At 46.9% G+C, this 21,234-nt stretch overlaps 1 protein-coding gene across 1 annotated transcript; it reads left to right on the forward strand.

Moving 5' to 3' along the window:
* The first annotated feature begins 3,560 nt into the window (after positions 1 to 3,560).
* snx19b (sorting nexin 19b) lies at positions 3,561 to 19,598 on the forward strand. The gene is made up of 13 exons (XM_068745297.1): positions 3,561 to 3,764; positions 3,859 to 4,053; positions 4,827 to 6,014; positions 6,422 to 6,620; positions 6,689 to 6,789; positions 6,870 to 6,989; positions 7,148 to 7,269; positions 7,619 to 7,712; positions 7,824 to 7,996; positions 9,095 to 9,232; positions 17,207 to 17,391; positions 17,483 to 17,570; positions 17,993 to 19,598. The coding sequence occupies exons 1-13, from the start codon at positions 3,561 to 3,563 to the stop codon at positions 18,114 to 18,116; spliced, it is 2,931 nt and encodes a 976-aa protein (XP_068601398.1). The 3' UTR covers positions 18,117 to 19,598.
* The last annotated feature ends 1,636 nt before the right edge of the window (positions 19,599 to 21,234 follow it).

Below are 21,234 nucleotides of genomic sequence, written 5' to 3' on the forward strand. Positions count from 1 at the left end.
AAGCTTCATTTGTCTTTAATTTCATGCTCTTGGTTTCTGACGCTCGTGATGTCGCACTGGAGTTAAACATGGACACCGTCCCTCATGTGGACGAACCACAGGTGTGAAGCAGCATTTAAAGCAGCCTTCATCTTAATAAGGCGCTGTGGGACTCCTCAGGTCTTCCAGAAACATTTTCCCACACCGGCTCCAGAGTCAACCACACTGAACAAATCAGATTAGTGTGGTCATGCTAGTCATCAGCATGCCTCATTTCCTCCATCTTCACTCGTGTGTGTGTGTGTGTGTGTGTGTGTGCGCCCTGACCTCATTGACTGCAAGACAACATTCCACATAAAGTGGAGTCAAAGCAAATCAGAAACAATTTGACACAAAGGGTCAGAACCTGCAGAACCTTCCTCTCCGGTGGGACAACATCGCTGAGCGGGGTTTTTTTTTTTTGCTTCAGAAGACGTTCCCCTGAGGGCTGCGTTGTCCTCAGGGGGGATTCTGAAACCATCTATCTTATTCTCCTCACAGTGGATGTTCTTCTGTAGTTGAATGCACCTCCTTTATTTTTTAAGACACCACGAGTCTCAGCCACTGAGAACACTTGACTGTAATGCTTCGCATGTAACGGAAACAGTTACAGAAATAAAGTGTCCAAACGTTGAGCCATCAGATTACACAAGCAAGTAAAGTGTATATTATTTAATTTGAGTGAGTGATTTTCTAGTTATTTACTGGTATTACATTGTAATTCATTTTCTTTTGATTTCAATAAGCATTGATGTTGGGTCATTAAACAAAATAAAACTGAACCAATGAAAACTCTTCCTTCTGAGCGTCTTTATTTACTGCAATATCAATAAAGGATAAACGAGAAAAGCACTCAGAGAGCGCAGACCTCAGCCGAGCAGCTTATTCCCCTCATAATTGGAATGTGTATGTTGAAACTATGATTATTTTAATTTGTTTTTATTACTATTTCTTTCTCTTCTCCTTTTTGAAACATGGTATTCTTAAGCCTTCGCATTGTACGGGTGATTATGTGTATCTTTTTGTTTGTGATGAAAGAGGACTGGGGTGGGTTTAGTAAAGTGTTGCTAAATGTTATGTTCTTTGATTAGACTTTTCAATTGTATTTCTTCCCCCAATAAAAATGTTGAAACATAACAGAATGAGATCAGGAATATATTTGTAATATTTTACATTTAAACCCATTTATGTATTTAAAAATCAGTTAAAAAATACACATCAACTCTGATTCCCTTTGACTTTTCATGGTTGGAACAATCTAGAAACCTTTGATGATGATCCAGATCACCATGTGGACGGTTTAAATCCAGTTTGGAGGGGAACGAGCTGCTTGGCGGAGGTCTGCGCTCTCTGAGTGCTTTTCTAGTTGTAAATATTATTTGAATGTGGGCTACACTGTCTACAATAGCAGTGCACCAGATACATAGACAACGTGTACTTGCTATGATTTTATACATTTTTATATCAACTCTTTTTTATGTTGCATTCTCTCTGTAATATTGGATTACATTTCTGCTTCCAAATAATATTATCCACAGTGTCATATTGAGCTTGTTGTTCTCGTCATGCTGGTTTTTTTTATTTTCCATGGCCCAGAGATAAGAGCTTTATGGACACTCTCGTGCCTGATGTTTGCCGTCTGTGCTGCTGTTTACTCTCATCACCCAACCGTTAGTGGAGTGTCATGGTGAGTAAATATTGGTGTAATGCATCCATTTTCTTCACCGCTTTATCCGTCATCGGGTTGCCGGTCGTGCTGGAGCCTGTCCCAGCAGTCTAATGGCGAGAGGCGGGGCACACCCTGGACAAGCCGCCAGTTCATTGCAGGGCTGCAATCATCATTTCATTTATCACAAGTGCATAATATATGTTTCAGTGGATTTACATTTCTCTTATTTTATTTTATTTTGCTAGGAATACTTTAAAAACGTATGTGTATTTCCATTTGTGGGGTGGTTTTGTGGAATGGTCTTGAAGAACCAATTAAAGTACGGTAAGAATATAATGTAATTTAGAAAAATTTACAAGACATATATCTTCGAGAAGTACAGTATAGACAGGAGGAAGAAGAGTGTAAAATTCCTATTCCTTTTCGAATGAGTCAAATGTGTATTATATTGGATTTTTAATTCTTAATTTTATGGGTGTTGTATGTATTTAAAAAAAAAGTTTTTTGTTGTTGCATTTGAAAAAAATAAATAAATACAAATAAATAAATAATTAGCCCCTGGTCCGCCGGCAAATTGCCCCGTATGAAACCGGTACATGGTAGAAAAAAAGGTTGGGGATTGCAAAACAATATTATTTTCCGACACCCTCTTTCTCGCGCCTCAAAAGCAACCGGATGACGCGTCACGCAAACGTCACGATACAGGAAGTAAACAAACCAATCGATATCAAGACGCTCACGAGACCTTCCCCGAGATCATGTCAGCTCAGGTTCCTTAAATTAATGTTTTAATAGATGAAGTAGGAAACATTTGTCAGTCAGGACGTTTCGGTTTCGCTGCTCTCTCGATGCTAGGAGCTACATGTAGCTGCTACGCTCGAATGCTAACGTCACGACGTCGGTAAGTGTTTGACAGTCTGAAGGTTTCTAATGTTGTCCGTGACGGATGTGACGTCATCAGCCTTTAGTCCTCCATCCTTTGATGCCATTGTCTTCTCGACAGACTGGCGGTGTTTTTCTGGGGTGACGTCAACCAAACGCGTTACTTAGCTGGTGGGGATATTACTATATATATTTATTATTATTATTATTATTATTATTACGACTGCATAAAAATATGTTCTGACACTGCGGACTAGTGATGGGCAGGCGAAGCCTTGAAGCCTTTCATCAGCTCGAAGCGGCTTCCTTTGCTCTACGAGCTCCCCTACTGGACAAACAATGTATAACAGGAAAATATATCAGCATCAATTTGAAGTGGTGTTTTCAATGTGAACATTATTTTTAACTTTAAACCCTTTATCCTCCACAATGTTGAGAGGCTGGGTGTCCTCTATCACCATGGCAACCAGGTCTTCATCTATTTGACATAGTTCTCCTGAAGAAGTGAAAACAAAACAGAAATGTTTATATCGCACACATTAAGTTATTACATTTGTACAGTTAATCCCATTATTACATGCTATTTTATTACATGTTTGATGACTCACTTGGTCTTGGTCCATGGTCATTGTAGTCATTGTAGTCCTGAGCATGGATGAGGTGTTGATGTTGTAGCCCAACCCCCTGGAACACAACAGGCACTTCACCCTGTACAAAAGGAAAGAGAGCTAAAGACAAATTGAATTGCACAAATCAATATTAACGACAAAATGTTCTGCAATAATTAATATGAACCCGCCTTTTTGGGATAAATGAGATCAGTATGTTCCCACACTGGGGAAATTCTTTTCTTTCTTGCCGGCTCCATAATCAGTTGTGTGTCTGATCCGACCTCTCCATTGGTGTGTTTCAGGAAGGGATGTTGCGTCGTGCGTGATCTTTACACCTCATCCCGAGGGTGTCCGGTGAAGCCGGGACGCCACCGGGGGCCATGTCTGAGGTGTTGGGCCAGAAGAGCTTGATGGGCTTCGGTGTGGTGCTGGCCTGGCTGGTGCTGTTCCACCTCCTGGTCAACATCTGGCTGCTGTGCGTGTTCACCAGCCTGCTGGTGGTGCTCGGGGGCTGGCTCTGCTCACAGGCCATCCTGGAGTCCAACAGCGTGGTCCACCTGGAGAGGTTCATCAGCCTGAAGCAGGTAAACGTGGCTTCATTGCTTACAGGGAATTGTTTTCATGTATTTTCCACCATTATTTTGGATTTAAACTTGCTCTGCCGCGTCTGAATTGTAGGCCCTGCCAACTGTGGAGGATGAGCAACAGCTGGACCAGGAGATTCACAACACCGTTAGGAAAATCATCCGGGACTTTGTCACCTCCTGGTTCTCCACTGTGTCCTCTGAGAGTGCTTTTGAAAAAGAGGTCCAGGAGGCCATGATCTCTGTCGCCATGGAGCTTAAAATACGAGCGAGGCGGCTGGACAGAAAGGTATTTTCATTGCAAGGTTTTCGTCTTTCTTTACCCATAAATCATTTGTTTACACATCTGAAAATGTTTTTTAAATATTGCTACTGGTGCACCCGTCTTCCTCCTCTTCTTCGTCTGTCTTCGACCCGCAGTAATCACATTTTCCAGCAGCGTCCCGTGGGTTAACGGCGCCGGATCGGTCGAGGCCCGGGTTAACAACGCTGCTGGCGGTCGTTGTTGACCCGGGCCTCGACCGATCCGGCGTGTCTTTCTTATTTAAGATGATTTGCATTTTCAACTTTTGGCAAATTTTCAAGCCGGATGCCATTCCTGACTAAACCCTCGGCATTCGTCCGGGCTTGGGAGAAACTGCTGCCGATGCTACGTCAGCTCCTGCTAACCGCACTACCCGTGATGCTGCAGTACAAAATATGCTCAACCGATACAACGTTAATGGATAAATGATGAAAGTGCTTCCACCTTTTTGATGGAAGATAAAAAAATAGCAACTCACACTTTGGAAAGGTTCAGACAATCAAATGTCGTTTATTAGCTCCTCATTCCCGTATCGATGGGAGATTAGAGAAGGTTCTTCGTCCTCCAAGCATTCGAGGAGCTTTTCCTCCTGAACAACTCAAACGGATGGGGACTAGTTTCAAGGCCACTCGGCTAAAAACGTTAGCATCCCTCCGGAGAACGCATACTCGTGTGTGAATGCAGTCCTTTCGGGGTCTTTGTGTCCTATTTGTTGATCGTGGAGTTTTCTCGTGCCTGTCCCTCTCTTCGTTTTCCAGGAGCTGACCCAGAAGCTCCTGGACCTGCTGGGCTGCCACCTGCAGGACTACACCAGAGCCAAGGAGCAAATGGCTCCGTTTGCGAACGCCAGAGAGAGCAAGCAGCTGTGGAAAGCTTATTCCAGCCTTTCCACGCCTCATCTCGCCATGACCAGCGATGCCGCCGAAGTGACCCACGCCAGGGCAGTTGTGGATTTGTTATTGCACGTCCTGGTGCCGTCGCCGCACCTGGAGACCCACACCGGGCGGTTGGTGGTTGGGGAGCTCATCACCTGCAACGTCCTCCTCCCTCTCATCGCCAAGCTGTCCAACCCCGACTGGTTAAACGGCTTCGTGGTGGAGATATTTCGCAAGTCGAGAAAACCAAAGGAACCGATCGCAACGGTTCCCCTAATTTCATCTGCCCCGCCCACGCCAACTCCTGGTCAACCGGAGCCGGATTCACCGCAAGGAGGAAGTCAAACGTTCGCTCGGAGGGAGCCGGTCAGTCCAGGAGACGAGGCCGAGGCGGTCCCGGACCCGGACCCGGACCCGGCTCCACCTGAGCTCGCTGGCTACGACGCGCTCGACTCGGAGGACGGGGAATATCCTCAGAACTACGCTGAAGAGGAGGAACCCTCCCGGCCCTTTCTGAAGAACTACATGAGAGGAAGCAAGTCCAACCCGTTCTACCAGGAAAGCGACTCCGACCTGGATTCTCCTCTGTCCAACTACAAGCAGAGCTCCGACGACTCCTTGGCGACGACGGGCCAGGAGGACGAATTTCCCGTTGCTGCTGGGAACGGTAACGGGACGTACCTCGAGGACGCTTCCTCCTCCTGTTCACTGGACCGCTCCTGCCCCAACGTCCTGGCGCAGCATCCTGACGACCTGAACCGCTCCTCGGTTCAAACGGCATGCAGGAAGGTCGGTGACTTCCAGAACCTGCACCGGGAGGGCGCCTCCCTTGTCCTAAACCCAGCCAGAGAGCTCCTCCTGGGTGTCGAGCAGAGCGGCCTGGCGAGCCCCGGGGAGCTGAGCGAGGACAGTCCGTTGCAGGCCTCTTGCTGCCTGCCCTCGTTTAGTTTCGAGCCCCTCAGCAGCCCCGACGGACCCGCCATCATCCAGAACCTCCGAATCGCCGGCACCATCACAGCGAAGGAGCACCGAGGCACCGGGTCGCATCCTTACACCCTTTACACCATCAAAGTAAGGAGGAGACGATCCTTCATCACTCTGTTGCCGTGCCGATACGATACTCGGCCTTTACTCATTCTGAGCGGAGGACCAATGACGGGCTTTTTAAGGCTGCTCTAACAACGACTCAACCTTCTCCCGGGACCGGAAAGTCTTTTCTGACGCAATTGGAAATGATTTGAGCTCATTTAGAAACGCATTTACTCGTTAAATACCTTCATTATGAAATGTGAATCATGTTGGTGCAAATGAAAGCGGCTGCATAAGACCAGCGTAAAGATCCTTGAAGCGATGCTTGTCAAGATGTCAGGCAGGATCTGCTGAGACTGCGTCTGTTAAAAGACCTCGGAGGAGAGTTCTACTTCCGCCGGGGGTAAATATGAGTATTAGTTACGTCGTTCTACTCTGTTACTTTTTAGTACGAGACTGCGATGGCCTGTGAGACCCCGGGAGGCGTCCAGCCTGGCTCTGAGGATGCTGAACCTCCGCTGCCCGGTTGTGATAGGCCACCGGCCGTCCAGCCGGTGGCCTATCACATGGTCAACCGAAGGTACAGCGAGTTCCTCAACCTGCAAACGCGACTGGAGGAAAAAGCAGATCTACGGAAACTCATCAAAGGTGTGGAGGCTGGAGTCTGGCGGAGACTGTGACGTGTTTTATCTGAATGTTTTCTGGCTCTGCTTCAGGTGTGAAAGGGCCCAAGAAGATATTCCCAGACATGCCGTTTGGAAATATGGACAGTGACAAGATAGAAGCCAGGAAAGGGCTTCTGGAGACATTTCTAAAGGTGAATGGAGCGACATTTCATTGGGTTAAATGTTTCTCACGCCGGAGGCTGGAGTCGCAGCGTTGTGTTCTCTTTTTCAGCAACTCTGCGTGATCGCTGACATCGCAAACAGCGAAGAGATGCAGGAGTTTCTGGCTCTCAATACAGACGCCAGGATTGCTTTTGTCAAGAAGCCGTTTATCGTGTCCCGCATAGACAAGGTTTGATTGACGACGCTTCATTCTGACCCAAACCGAGTAATACTTGATGTTATTCAGGCGAAATACTACAAGACGTGTCATGGCAGAAAGGTTTTTCATGCTTTTTCTGTAAAACGTTAAGTTGCTGTTGTGTACTGGTACTTTGTGTTTGTGTTTAGATTGTCGTGAATGCCATCGTGGACACGCTGAAGACGGCGTTTCCTCGTTCAGAACCGCAGAGCCCGACGGAGGATAATGAGGCAGAGGTGGACGGGAAAATGTATTCTGACAAGAAGAGCAGGTAAAGATTTACTTACACGTAGGGAAATATACACAGTGTGCATATAAAATATATATATATATATATACTAGGGGTGCAACAATACATGTATCTCGTGCTTCTCTTCAAGCTCGATTTAGGCTTTTGCCTTTTGGAAGCGTAGCTGTTGGCGCCGACGTATTCTCAAGTCACCTTTTCTCTGTTATCAAGGTTATGATAAGAGATGAAGCTTAATTTCATTGCAGATTGTGGGATGACCGGGCACCTGCTTGGTTTTGAGTTTTCACCAACAATACTTTTTCTAACTCCTGGCCTTCTTCAGACTAGCAGTGATGAACTTGTGCTCATCCATGTGTTTACACGATCCCAGGGCCCGTCTGAAGTTCTCCAGCAGAAGCATCCTGCTCATGAACGGCTCAGATGTCAGACCGCCATTTCAGTTCAGCTGGGATCAAACTACCACTGTAAGTTACTGACATCAAAGCCTACACTTTCTACTTCAAACGGTTTGCTGCGTCAGCGTTTTATCTGCTCTTTCTTCCCCTTCCTGTCCCCTCCCCTGTGTGGTCTTCAAGCTGTTTAAGGGGATGTCTTTGGGAGACTTGGAAGCTTTGATCACCGAACAGGAGAAGCTGTCCATCAGAACTGAGGCAGAGAGGGAGAACAGGCCAAGAATGAAGATACTGGGCGGCTACCTGGACCACAGCCTTACTGGGAAACGCAGTCAGGAACCTGGTGAGATGGGGCAGCAGGAAACGCTCAGTTCAGCCAGGCAGGGGTTTCCCTCCCATCATGAGACGTGAGCCTCAACTCGCGTCTCATGATTTACGCCCGGACATGCAGAAGCCCGTGATCCGGATTAGAACTCACAAGCAGCTTTATTATTTATTACGCTTGCACATACGGGGACTTCCTGACTTTTGCATTGTAATCTCGGTTTTGAAAAACAGCAGGACTATTATTCCGTTCTCTAATCTGTGCGTACGTGTGCAGAATGTGCAGGATGGGCTGGATGGTTCGACTGGAGCGTGTTGGTCTGGAAACGGCCAGTGGGAGGGAACTATTCTTGCCCTGTAGCGTCTACCGGAGGGCTGTAGGTGGAACAAGTTGTGTCCAGAGTTTCGTTCCCCTTTCCTGGTTCTGGACATTTAATCCGTAATGGAGCACAGTTTTTTTTTTGTCGTCTACTTCCTGTCCTGGGTGGTGGTTGACCCAGAGATTTTATTTAACCTTTTATTTAACCAGGTAAGCTAATTGAGAAAAAAAAATCATTTACAATCACGACCTGGACCTAAGTTGCTGTTCCAGAGTCCGGCTGCCTGCATGCAGACGTGTTCCTGTCCCTGTTGAGATGGATCGCCTGAGGCGCCGTGTTCGGTTCAGAGGGAGAACGGTACGAGGGAGAGCACACATCCCTGGGGGATGCCACTGATATTACCCAGCATCCCCTGCTGCCTCCTGTTTGGATCGTCTTGGTTTTTAAACGGAATGACTTTCCATCATCCGGGATGCTGTGTCATGTGTCCCTTTGTTTTTATACCAAAGGGAGTCGCCATGGGAACATGCGTTCTCTACATGCATGACCGCGGTAGCATCGTATGGAAAGAGAAATTCTTTCTTTATTCTTTATTCTTTCCTTGCTAGGAATCTGTTCCGTTTCTGTCCAAAAGGGCAGTGCCATTAAATGTGATTATGCATGTTCTTCAGGGACACACCCACAAGTGTGTCTGTTCCACAGGTTGTGACGTTGGCTAAACATCAGTATGTCTGTAACGTCCTGCTGACTCTGCCTGTAACTCGGGTGACCTCTGGTGTGTGATGCTCCGTTGTGTTTTATGTGTCTTGTGGGCGCGGCGTCTGAGACGGCGCTGGCGGACGTGACCCTGAACATCCTCTGCCTGCTGATGAAGAAGCAGTGGAGCTGGCTGTGCACCGAGAACATCCAGCGGACCATCAGGCTCCTATTTGGAACCCTGATTAACAGGTGACACGCTGCACTCATTCTAGCACAACGCAAGGATGGCCTTGATGTTCACGGAGGCGGGTTGAAGGCCACATGTTTGACTTGCAGCAGTCAGTCCATGTGAAAACTCCAGACGACCAGAGTCCCAGGAGTAAATGAATCCTGGTGTTCATAGCAGGACAAGAGGTCTCCACGTGGCAAAACGCTTGTTTGTCCTTCTTAGGCCCCCTGATGGGACATAAAAGGATGCAATTGGACGCATTGCCATAATGTTTCTGTAGGTGTGACATATTGGGAAGTTTATTCTTGTAGAATAGAATAGAATAGAATAGAAAGCCTTTATTGTCTTTACATAGTGGATATACAAAGATATTAGTACAACCTAATAATAATATAAGAAAATGCAGGTAAATGTGCCATAAAATTCAAGTATGATTTAAAGTGATCAGTGTATGCGGTGAGAGAAATACAGTACATTAGTTATTGCACATAGTGAGTGTTTGTCCTGATTAATCCTGGTTGTAGACCGGAGAGCATGGAGCCGCTGCACGCACGGGCGCCGCCATCTTGTAGCCATTGTTCTTATAACCTTTAGTTTAGTTAAATGTTTTTATAGATAAACTCACACAATGATATAATAAATGATATACAGTGTTGTAATATAAAGTGTGGTTTTATTATGAGATTAACTTCTAGACAGACACTAATGGGTCGGCAACCTAAGTCACGAGCCACGGCTGGCACGCAACGGCATTTATGTCGGCACGCAGAGAATATTAAGGGGCAAAAATATATTGTGTTTTATTCTATTTTCGCATTTTAAAATTGTTTGTGGTCAAGACTCCAATTCACTGTAAACCTGGATCTGTGGATTCATCCGTTGTTTTGGATCAAAGCATTGATATATAATCATCTGATCTGGCTGCAGATCATCTCTGTGGACACTGGAGGGCGCTCAGTGCATGAATCCTGTACTATTTTTTTACAAACGTTTTATACTACAGCCTAAGCCTTTGTAACATTCGGCTGTTTGTTTCCAGCGTGTTCCAACGTTTCCTGTTGCTCGTGGAAACACCGTGGCGTAAAAAGGGCGTGGGAAGATGCTGGTCGTGCTTTTAAAAGAACCTCGTTTTGTTTTGAAGCCCTGCAGCAGCAGCTCGATGACTCTCGCTCAAGTTCTTGGACTTGGTTTTGTTCAGACAGAAGTGATGGAGGCTTCTTCACCGCAGGGGGCAGCTGCGTCTGCATGAAGGTCAGAACATGAGGACACGTGGCTTCAGAGATTCCACGGTGGGGGCTGTTGATGTGTTGGAGGGGGGTGGAACAGTACGAGTCGTACTTGCATGAGGACACGCCTGCTGCCCGGCTCTTAGGGGGACGCCTGACATCGGCGCCTCAGACATTTGCCACAGGCAGGTATAGATCCTGCTGCTAGGAGACTCAATGTTCTCAGGTTCTAGTGTTCCTGCTGCTAGTAGACTCAATGTTCTCAGGTTCTAGTGTTCCTGCTGCTAGGAGACTCAATGTTCTCAGGTTCTCGTGTTCCTGCGGCTAGTAGACTCAATGTTCTCAGGTTCTAGTGTTCCTGCTGCTAGTAGACTCAATGTTCTCAGGTTCTAGTGTTCCTGCGGCTAGTAGACTCAATGTTCTCAGGTTCTAGTGTTCCTGCTGCTAGTAGACTCAATGTTCTCAGGTTCTAGTGTTCCTGCTGCTAGGAGACTCAATGTTCTCAGGTTCTAGTGTTCCTGCTGCTAGTAGACTCAATGTTTTCAGGTTCTAGTGTTCCTGCTGCTAGTAGACTCAATGTTCTCAGGTTCTAGTGTTCCTGCTACTAGGAGACTCAATGTTCTCAGGTTCTAGTGTTCCTGCTGCTAGGAGACTCAATGTTCTCAGGTTCTAGTGTTCCTGCTGCTAGGAGACTCAATGTTCTCAGGTTCTAGTGTTCCTGCTGCTAGGAGACTCAATGTTCTCAGGTTCTCGTGTTCCTGCGGCTAGTAGACTCAATGTTCTCAGGTTCTAGTGTTCCTGCTGCTAGTAGACTCAATGTTCTCAGGTTCTAGTGTTCCTGCGGCTAGTAGACTCAATGTTCTCAGGTTCTAGTGTTCCTGCTGCTAGTAGACTCAATGTTCTCAGGTTCTAGTGTTCCTGCGGCTAGTAGACTCAATGTTCTCAGGTTCTAGTGTTCCTGCTGCTAGTAGACTCAATGTTCTCAGGTTCTAGTGTTCCTGCGGCTAGTAGACTCAATGTTCTCAGGTTCTAGTGTTCCTGCTGCTAGTAGACTCAATGTTCTCAGGTTCTAGTGTTCCTGCTGCTAGTAGACTCAATGTTCTCAGGTTCTAGTGTTCCTGCTGCTAGGAGACTCAATGTTCTCAGGTTCTAGTGTTCCTGCTGCTAGTAGACTCAATGTTCTCAGGTTCTAGTGTTCCTGCTGCTAGTAGACTCAATGTTCTCAGGTTCTAGTGTTCCTGCTGCTAGTAGACTCAATGTTCTCAGGTTCTAGTGTTCCTGCTGCTAGTAGACTCAATGTTCTCAGGTTCTAGTGTTCCTGCTGCTAGTAGACTCAATGTTCTCAGGTTCTAGTGTTCCTGCGGCTAGTAGACTCAATGTTCTCAGGTTCTAGTGTTCCTGCTGCTAGTAGACTCAATGTTCTCAGGTTCTAGTGTTCCTGCTGCTAGTAGACTCAATGTTCTCAGGTTCTAGTGTTCCTGCTGCTAGTAGACTCAATGTTCTCAGGTTCTAGTGTTCCTGCGGCTAGTAGACTCAATGTTCTCAGGTTCTAGTGTTCCTGCTGCTAGTAGACTCAATGTTCTCAGGTTCTAGTGTTCCTGCGGCTAGTAGACTCAATGTTCTCAGGTTCTAGTGTTCCTGCTGCTAGTAGACTCAATGTTCTCAGGTTCTAGTGTTCCTGCTGCTAGTAGACTCAATGTTCTCAGGTTCTAGTGTTCCTGCTGCTAGTAGACTCAATGTTCTCAGGTTCTAGTGTTCCTGCTGCTAGGAGACTCAATGTTCTCAGGTTCTAGTGTTCCTGCTGCTAGTAGACTCAATGTTCTCAGGTTCTAGTGTTCCTGCGGCTAGTAGACTCAATGTTCTCAGGTTCTAGTGTTCCTGCTGCTAGTAGACTCAATGTTCTCAGGTTCTAGTGTTCCTGCTGCTAGGAGACTCAATGTTCTCAGGTTCTAGTGTTCCTGCTGCTAGTAGACTCAATGTTCTCGGGTTCTAGTGTTCCTGCTGCTAGTAGACTCGATGTTCTCAGGTTCTAGTGTTCCTGCTGCTAGTAGACTCAATGTTCTCAGGTTCTAGTGTTCCTGCTGCTAGGAGACTCAATGTTCTCAGGTTCTAGTGTTCCTGCTGGTAGGAGACTCAATGTTCTCAGGTTCTAGTGTTCCTGCTGCTAGGAGACTCAATGTTCTCAGGTTCTAGTGTTCCTGCTGCTAGGAGACTCAATGTTCTCAGGTTCTAGTGTTCCTGCGGCTAGTAGACTCAATGTTCTCAGGTTCTAGTGTTCCTGCGGCTAGTAGACTCAATGTTCTCAGGTTCTAGTGTTCCTGCTACTAGTAGACTCAATGTTCTCAGGTTCTAGTGTTGCTGCTGCTAGGAGACTCAATGTTCTCAGGTTCTAGTGTTCCTGCTGCTAGGAGACTCAATGTTCTCAGGTTCTAGTGTTCCTGCTGCTAGTAGACTCAATGTTCTCAGGTTCTAGTGTTCCTGCTGCTAGGAGACTCAATGTTCTCAGGTTCTAGTGTTCCTGCTGCTAGGAGACTCAATGTTCTCAGGTTCTAGTGTTCCTGCTGCTAGTAGACTCAATGTTCTCAGGTTCTAGTGTTCCTGCTGCTAGTAGACTCAATGTTCTCAGGTTCTAGTGTTCCTGCTGCTAGTAGACTCAATGTTCTCAGGTTCTAGTGTTGCTGCTGCTAGTAGACTCAATGTTCTCAGGTCCTAGTGTTCCTGCTGCTAGTAGACTCAATGTTCTCAGGTTCTAGTGTTCCTGCTGCTAGTAGACTCAATGTTCTCAGGTCCTAGTGTTCCTGCTGCTAGTAGACTCAATGTTCTCAGGTTCTAGTGTTGCTGCTGCTAGTAGACTCAATGTTCTCAGGTCCTAGTGTTCCTGCTGCTAGTAGACTCAATGTTCTCAGGTTCTAGTGTTCCTGCTGCTAGGAGACTCAATGTTCTCAGGTTCTAGTGTTCCTGCTGCTAGTAGACTCAATGTTCTCAGGTTCTAGTGTTCCTGCTGCTAGTAGACTCAATGTTCTCAGGTTCTAGTGTTCCTGCTGCTAGTAGACTCAATGTTCTCAGGTTCTAGTGTTCCTGCTGCTAGTAGACTCAATGTTCTCAGGTTCTAGTGTTCCTGCTGCTAGTAGACTCAATGTTCTCAGGTTCTAGTGTTCCTGCTGGTAGGAGACTCAATGTTCTCAGGTTCTAGTGTTCCTGCTGCTAGTAGACTCAATGTTCTCGGGTTCTAGTGTTCCTGCTGCTAGTAGACTCGATGTTCTCAGGTTCTAGTGTTCCTGCTGCTAGTAGACTCAATGTTCTCAGGTTCTAGTGTTCCTGCTGCTAGGAGACTCAATGTTCTCAGGTTCTAGTGTTCCTGCTGCTAGGAGACTCAATGTTCTCAGGTTCTAGTGTTCCTGCTGCTAGGAGACTCAATGTTCTCAGGTTCTAGTGTTCCTGCTGCTAGGAGACTCAATGTTCTCAGGTTCTAGTGTTCCTGCGGCTAGTAGACTCAATGTTCTCAGGTTCTAGTGTTCCTGCGGCTAGTAGACTCAATGTTCTCAGGTTCTAGTGTTCCTGCTACTAGTAGACTCAATGTTCTCAGGTTCTAGTGTTGCTGCTGCTAGGAGACTCAATGTTCTCAGGTTCTAGTGTTCCTGCTGCTAGGAGACTCAATGTTCTCAGGTTCTAGTGTTCCTGCTGCTAGTAGACTCAATGTTCTCAGGTTCTAGTGTTCCTGCTGCTAGGAGACTCAATGTTCTCAGGTTCTAGTGTTCCTGCTGCTAGGAGACTCAATGTTCTCAGGTTCTAGTGTTCCTGCTGCTAGTAGACTCAATGTTCTCAGGTTCTAGTGTTCCTGCTGCTAGTAGACTCAATGTTCTCAGGTTCTAGTGTTCCTGCTGCTAGTAGACTCAATGTTCTCAGGTTCTAGTGTTGCTGCTGCTAGTAGACTCAATGTTCTCAGGTCCTAGTGTTCCTGCTGCTAGTAGACTCAATGTTCTCAGGTTCTAGTGTTGCTGCTGCTAGTAGACTCAATGTTCTCAGGTCCTAGTGTTCCTGCTGCTAGTAGACTCAATGTTCTCAGGTTCTAGTGTTCCTGCTGCTAGGAGACTCAATGTTCTCAGGTTCTAGTGTTCCTGCTGCTAGTAGACTCAATGTTCTCAGGTTCTAGTGTTCCTGCTGCTAGTAGACTCAATGTTCTCAGGTTCTAGTGTTCCTGCTGCTAGTAGACTCAATGTTCTCAGGTTCTAGTGTTCCTGCTGCTAGGAGACTCAATGTTCTCAGGTTCTAGTGTTCCTGCGGCTAGTAGACTCAATGTTCTCAGGTTCTAGTGTTGCTGCTGCTAGTAGACTCAATGTTCTCAGGTCCTAGTGTTCCTGCTGCTAGTAGACTCAATGTTCTCAGGTTCTAGTGTTCCTGCTGCTAGGAGACTCAATGTTCTCAGGTTCTAGTGTTCCTGCTGCTAGTAGACTCAATGTTCTCAGGTTCTAGTGTTCCTGCTGCTAGTAGACTCAATGTTCTCAGGTTCTAGTGTTCCTGCTGCTAGTAGACTCAATGTTCTCAGGTTCTAGTGTTCCTGCTGCTAGTAGACTCAATGTTCTCAGGTTCTAGTGTTCCTGCGGCTAGTAGACTCAATGTTCTCAGGTTCTAGTGTTCCTGCTGCTAGGAGACTCAATGTTCTCAGGTTCTAGTGTTCCTGCGGCTAGTAGACTCAATGTTCTCAGGTTCTAGTGTTGCTGCTGCTAGTAGACTCAATGTTCTCAGGTCCTAGTGTTCCTGCTGCTAGTAGACTCAATGTTCTCAGGTCCTAGTGTTCCTGCTGCTAGTAGACTCAATGTTCTCAGGTTCTAGTGTTCCTGCTGCTAGGAGACTCAATGTTCTCAGGTTCTAGTGTTCCTGCTGCTAGTAGACTCAATGTTCTCAGGTTCTAGTGTTCCTGCTGCTAGTAGACTCAATGTTCTCAGGTTCTAGTGTTCCTGCTGCTAGTGCTGCCACTATCAGAGTATAGTTTCCCCATATTGATGCATGGCCATCTATTTTAAGAATTTCCACCAGCCAAGTATGACTGGCTGTACTTTTTGTTTGGCCTCGTCTATAAGAGGCAGCACGTCTGCCAGCATTGCGTTCCCAGCTCAGTTCATCGGCCACTTAACAGCGGAGACGAGACGCCCCGGCGGAGGCCAGCCGATGACGGACACGGCACATATCGAGTTCTCACACGGAGGGCGGCTCTGTTCATTAAGTGGCGTGCTAAGTGAAGACCACTTTCACCTTTCTTTGACGTGCACTGAGTTTCCCCAATAATCTAGTTTCGGGCTACAAACCGTTGCATCATTCTTCTGTGCTGTCATGCTGGTTAACTCGCTGACCGGTTCCTAAAAACCATCCCCTGTCTATCTTTTGCTGTTTGTGCTTTTTTTTTTGTTGTTGTTGCCACAAATAGTAACACAAGTCTGTGGTGACAGCTTGATGATGGAGGTGAGGACGTGGCTTTAAGGCTTGTCAACGGTTGTCCTGCTGACACGCTCACTCTATGAATCTTTTTATTTTGAGGTCCCTGCCTCTGCTTCAGCTGCACGTTTAATGAATGACCAGGGATTGGCTACTTGAGATGCGCCGGCCGGCTCGTGTTCCTCCGGCTCAGAAGGACAACTTGTTCGGCTGAAGGAAAGCGGTTCCTTTTTCCACTGCTGTTCTATTTAGCCCGTGACCGCACTGTGGCATTTGAGTGGTGGTCAGAACATTAACCAGATTATATAACACACGTGCAATTTATTAACAATGAGTCCAGTTTCATGCTATTTTAAGAGGTGGCTGCTGGTAAATGTGAAGAACATGTTCCTGCTGTATTACTGCCTTCCATCTGGTGAAGCATAGCATCGTGTCCAGTGGGTGGAGGACTGAGCTGTCCAGTACCGGTGAAGACAGGAATCAGACAGGGATGTCCTATTTCAGGTCAGCTGTACTCGCTAGCTATGCAACCTCTCTTGAATAGATTAAGAGCCAGACTGTCAGGGCTGCCTGAACATTCCCTGACTGGTGGTGTCAGCGTATGCTGATGATATAAATGTGTTTGTCAGAGGCCAGAGAGATGTGCATCTCCTGGATAGTTTATAGGCGTATGAAAGGGCAGCATCAGCCAAAGTGAACTGGGAGAAGAGTAACGCTCTGCAGGTTGAGACGTGGGCAAATGATGAAACACAAGGTATCAGGAGTGCTCTGTGATAGGAGAGAGTCAGCGAGGATGAAGGGAAAGGTCTACAAGACGGTGGTGAGGACAGCCATGATGGACGGCTTAGAGACAGTGGCTCTGAGGAAAAGACAGGAGGCGGAGCTGGAAGTGGAGGAGATGAAGATGCTGAGGTTCTCCTTGGGAGTGACCAGATATGATTAGAAATGAGACAATAAGAGGGACAGTGAAGGTTAGACGTTTTGGAGACAAGGTCAGAGAGACCAGACTTTGATGGTTTGGACATGTCCAGAGGAGAGACAGGGACTATATCGGTAGAAGGACGCTGAGGATGGAGCTGCCAGGGAACAGGGCTAGAGGTCGACCCAGGAGAAGATACATGGACGTAGTGAGGGAGGACATGAGAGTGGCTGGTGTTGGGGAGGACGATGCAAAGGACAGGGTGAAGTGGAGAACATTGAATAGTCGTCCTGGGGGTTATTATTCTATATGAAATATGGTCATAAAGGACGGATAGCTTGAACGACAGGAAATGTTTTTAGCCTCCTCATCAGTGCCGTTAGCTTCAAACCGCTGTTGTGTGTTTGTACAACCAGGTGGCTGGACGTGAGCGTGGCTAACCTGACGTGCACCAGTTACTGGGTGGCGTACCTGCAGGTCATCCAGGAGGCTGTGTGGCCAGGAGGAACTCTGCCCGCAACCCTCCGACCCAAACCAAGTCAGCAAAAAAAGGACAGCACCAAGCAGCAGGCCTTGTACTGCCTGATGCGACTCCTGCCAGGTATGCCGGCCTACGCTGGAATGAAATGGCTTCCCATCTTCGGCCTGTCAGAGGTCCAACTCCTTGTGTGTGTGTGTGTGTGTGTCTCCAGATCTGGTCTCAGACTTGTTGGGCTCAGAGAAGCATAAGCTCAGCTGCCAGACGGCTCTGGACTCTTTTCAGGACCCCTTCATTAACAGGTGAATGCACACGTTACGCCCACGCTATCATTTCCAGCTGTTCTCTCCTCTAAATCTCCATTAAGTTGAGTGGAATATTTATTTTTCTGATAATGGGAAGAAACACGTATCCTAGCAACGTTCAAGAATGTGGGGACACATCCTGGATGTGGAGACCGCGCTATTTCCTGGCTCATTCCCCGTCCTTCCTCTGAGTTACAATCGATCCAATGGGCTCAGGTTGGGACCCTCCAGCTCCACTTCCTGTCAGCTCTTCTAATGGGCCAATTTGAGTCCAGTATAAAATAACATGAAACGCTAACTCTGAGTCTCTGTATCCACTTTGATCTGCGTCCGTCTATCATCTGGTCTGCTTTAAACACTAACTCGCGTGACACTGTGCTCGAGTTTTCCTGAGACCTGAGGCTCCTGTCTTCCCTCAGGCACCTGGCCTACTGCATACTGGACCTGCTACTGGACTTTCTGCTGCCTGAGATACCCGAGGAGGACTTCCAGAGGAGCCTGTTGCAGACCCTTTCCAAGAATCCGGAGAAGCTGCTGGCATGAGGAGAAACCCCAGTCGGCCGTGATTTAACCGACCAATCGATCACGAGTGAATGGCTCCCACCGTTATCTCGTGCACTGAGTACCGACACACGAGGCTTGTTGTGTCCCGTAAAAATCCTGAAATAAGACGGTGACCCAACAAAGAGAGCACAGTAGTTAACTATTCATAGAGAAGGTCCTGCCTTCCAGGTGAAGCAGTGTTCTCCTGAATACCTGAAGAAGACTCGTTCACAACACATCAAGAAGAATCTTGTTTTAGTCTCCGTCTTCAGATGTTTATCTGTGCAGCTTCGTACATGTTTTGTGGGACAGGAAGCGGATTCTGGGTCCTGTTTAATCTCCGCTCTAAATGCGTCCTGCAGACACCTGATGTCCTCACCGCACCCACGTCTGCTCCATGGCCGGACTGGCTCCTAGCTGAGTGGAAGGATTCCAATGAATCAGGTGGAATGAAAGAGCTGCTTGGATTCTTCCTCTTCTCGTCCTCGGCATTCACTGAAATGTATTTTAAGAAGTTGGGACGTTGTCATCCCATAATTCTTTGTTGCCACGCCTGTTAATGTGCAGTCAGTCCAGCACAGTCACATCAGCTCCGGTCGATCATCCTGAGCAGAGAGAAACCGAGTCATGAACGTTTCTCGTTCACTGGCCGGCCTTTTTAAAGACGCATCATAGAGTCTCAGGCCCAACAGGGTTGTCCGGTTCTGTTCGTGTCTCCTGGACCTCAGGCGTCTCCGTGGAGCTCAGAGATCAGAAGCCATGTTGTCCTTTAGTGGGTTGTGGTCGTTGGTCCTTATTTCCCATGACGTGGTCCAAAGGGGACCCCGTCGGTCAAAGACGGGCCCGGTTTACGGACTGCCTCATCGTTGTTGTCGCTGCAGTGCGTTACTTGATGCTTTCGCACAGACGGTCTTAATTACATTCCATTTTCATGTCAACATTTCAAAATTCCAGAATGTCACAACTTTAACAATCCCGTCTTTAAATTGTTGTGAGTTTCGGGTCGAATGGATTCGACTCCAAATGGTTTCTATTAAGTTATTTAAGGGCTCTGGGCCAACTTTGACAAGATTGGAAAATCTCCATCTCACCGTCATTCCAGTGTTTGTGTTTTTTTTTTTTATTGATGAAACTATTTATTTGCTGCGTTTTACTACGGAGTGCCACCCCGGCGCTGGCAGAGAGGATCATTAGGCAAATAGACGTTTAATGCTAACACGAAGTGGAGCATCTGATCCTCCCGCTCATTAAAATGCACTCTGCCTAGCTGACCTTTGATCAGCGTTAGAGGTCATTCATGTAAGAGACTGTCTGTGCCACAGATTAGTTTCATCAAGGCCGACACTAAGGCGTCATTGGTTCCCGCCACAGACGATGGCGTCCCCGATGTCCCCGTTGTCCCCACTGGACCCATGGTGTCCCTGTTTCACACTTTTGCTGTTTGTGCTTGAGAATATTTGCAAAAACAACAATAAAGTTACGAGACATGAGTTATTAAGTCAACTGTTTTCATTTATTTTCTTGGCTGCAGGTACGTTTTTTGTTTTACAAGAAGCTCCCTAGCTGCTCGGTTATCTTTTACGATATTGTGCTAAATTTATTCCAGGCGGCCTCTCTCCGTCTGAACGCTCTGCTTCGGGCCCGTTTCCCTGCACACTGCGAGTTCCCGACCCTGTGTGGATGTTGCATGTTCATCGCGCTCCGTCAGTGCCACAGCGATTTGCTAAGGCCTGCAGATGCATCCGACAGCAACAAGAAATGTGGGGATGAAATACTCTGATAAAGATCAGATCCTTTTCTTGGAAGACTTTCTGTTAAGCTCTACTTTAGCAACGAAAGAGGAAAATCAGGGGTGAGGTAGGCTGGCTCGGGGCAGAACTGCTCTTCTGTTGGCTTCAGAGGTAGAACTGGAAGACACACTGGGGGGGGGGGGATTTAATGCTGAAACGTCATTATTTGATTTCTTGCAGAATGTACATTTAGAAAAGTGTTTTTCATTCAGATCTCGCCGTGTTTTCTCTGGTTTCCTCCCACCTCGAAAAACGCGTCTGTTTTCGTTTTCGTTTCCTTGAGCATTGACTCCTGATTGGTTCCTGGTATCTAACCTTGTCGTCTGTCCATCCCTCCATCAGCTGTAGTTTACTTCTCTCTGATGACTCTCCTGCCGCGTTCATAACGAGACGTGTTCACGCGTCTCCACATCCAAGAGGTCTTGGTTGTTATTTCCGCATATCTTTGCGGTGCTGCGCTTGCCCGTCCTGCGTACTTCTCTTCTGTGGCGAGAAGCTCCTGGCTCATCAGAGGTGAGGTCCCGTTGGAAATCGGGCTGCGTTGGGTTCGTCTTGAGCTGATGGGTTGCTGGACTCGATGAGGAGGAGGCCTCCGTAGCAGAGTGGAAAATAGAGGACTAAGCTTGTTTGGGATTAAAGAGCTCAGACTGGTGATAGTTTTCTGTCTTTATTACTGTCAGACGTAGATTGTTCACCATTTGATTGGCAGCGTTTAATCTCTTATCAGCATTCTTTACAAGTACAAACTAGCACACAAAAAAGCACATTTAGTTTAACCCCTCCCCCCCATTATTATGGTATTGTCCTTATCTTCCTTCAGTTTTAAAAGTCAAATGGAGCAAGTTACACCTAGTGACTGTAGCTGTAGCTACAACACAGCGCCTCCTGCCAAGAGGCACAAAGACTGCGTGCCTCATCTTGTACCTCTTTCGCCTCTGCATTTGAATGATAAATGTGAAAAATAATCTAAAACAGTTGAAGTTAAATGGAAAATAACTTTTCAGTACAAATCACTTGATAGATAACAATGTAATTCTTTCATTTTACTTTACTTTACTTTTTTTTTTTTTGCATAGTAGCAGATGAGGAGCCTACTGTGGAAGTTCGTGTGAGGAGTGCGTGGCTTTACAAACAGACCGTATACTGTAACCAGGATATGAAGCATGCACGGGATCTACGGCAACTTGTGTAGGACACACATCATAAACATTAAACTGAATGAGCTACACCTGCCTCCCCTGACTGCACGGTCACCGCTAGAGACGTGATAATGAAGAGGAGAAACATGTGACCCACAAGTTACTCTGGATACTTTCTTAACTGTGACA

Source organism: Brachionichthys hirsutus, chromosome 11 (genome assembly GCF_040956055.1).
Source record: "Brachionichthys hirsutus isolate HB-005 chromosome 11, CSIRO-AGI_Bhir_v1, whole genome shotgun sequence".
Lineage (NCBI taxonomy): Eukaryota > Metazoa > Chordata > Actinopteri > Lophiiformes > Brachionichthyidae > Brachionichthys > Brachionichthys hirsutus.

Coding starts and splice junctions, on each gene's coding strand:
- snx19b (XM_068745297.1), top strand. CDS start 3,561: ATGTCTGAGGTGTTGGGCCAGAAGAGCTTGATGGGCTTCGGTGTGGTG. Junction 6,790..6,869: donor TTCTGGAGACATTTCTAAAG/GTGAATGGAGCG, acceptor TCTCTTTTTCAG/CAACTCTGCGTGATCGCTGA. Junction 17,392..17,482: donor CCTGATGCGACTCCTGCCAG/GTATGCCGGCCT, acceptor GTGTGTCTCCAG/ATCTGGTCTCAGACTTGTTG.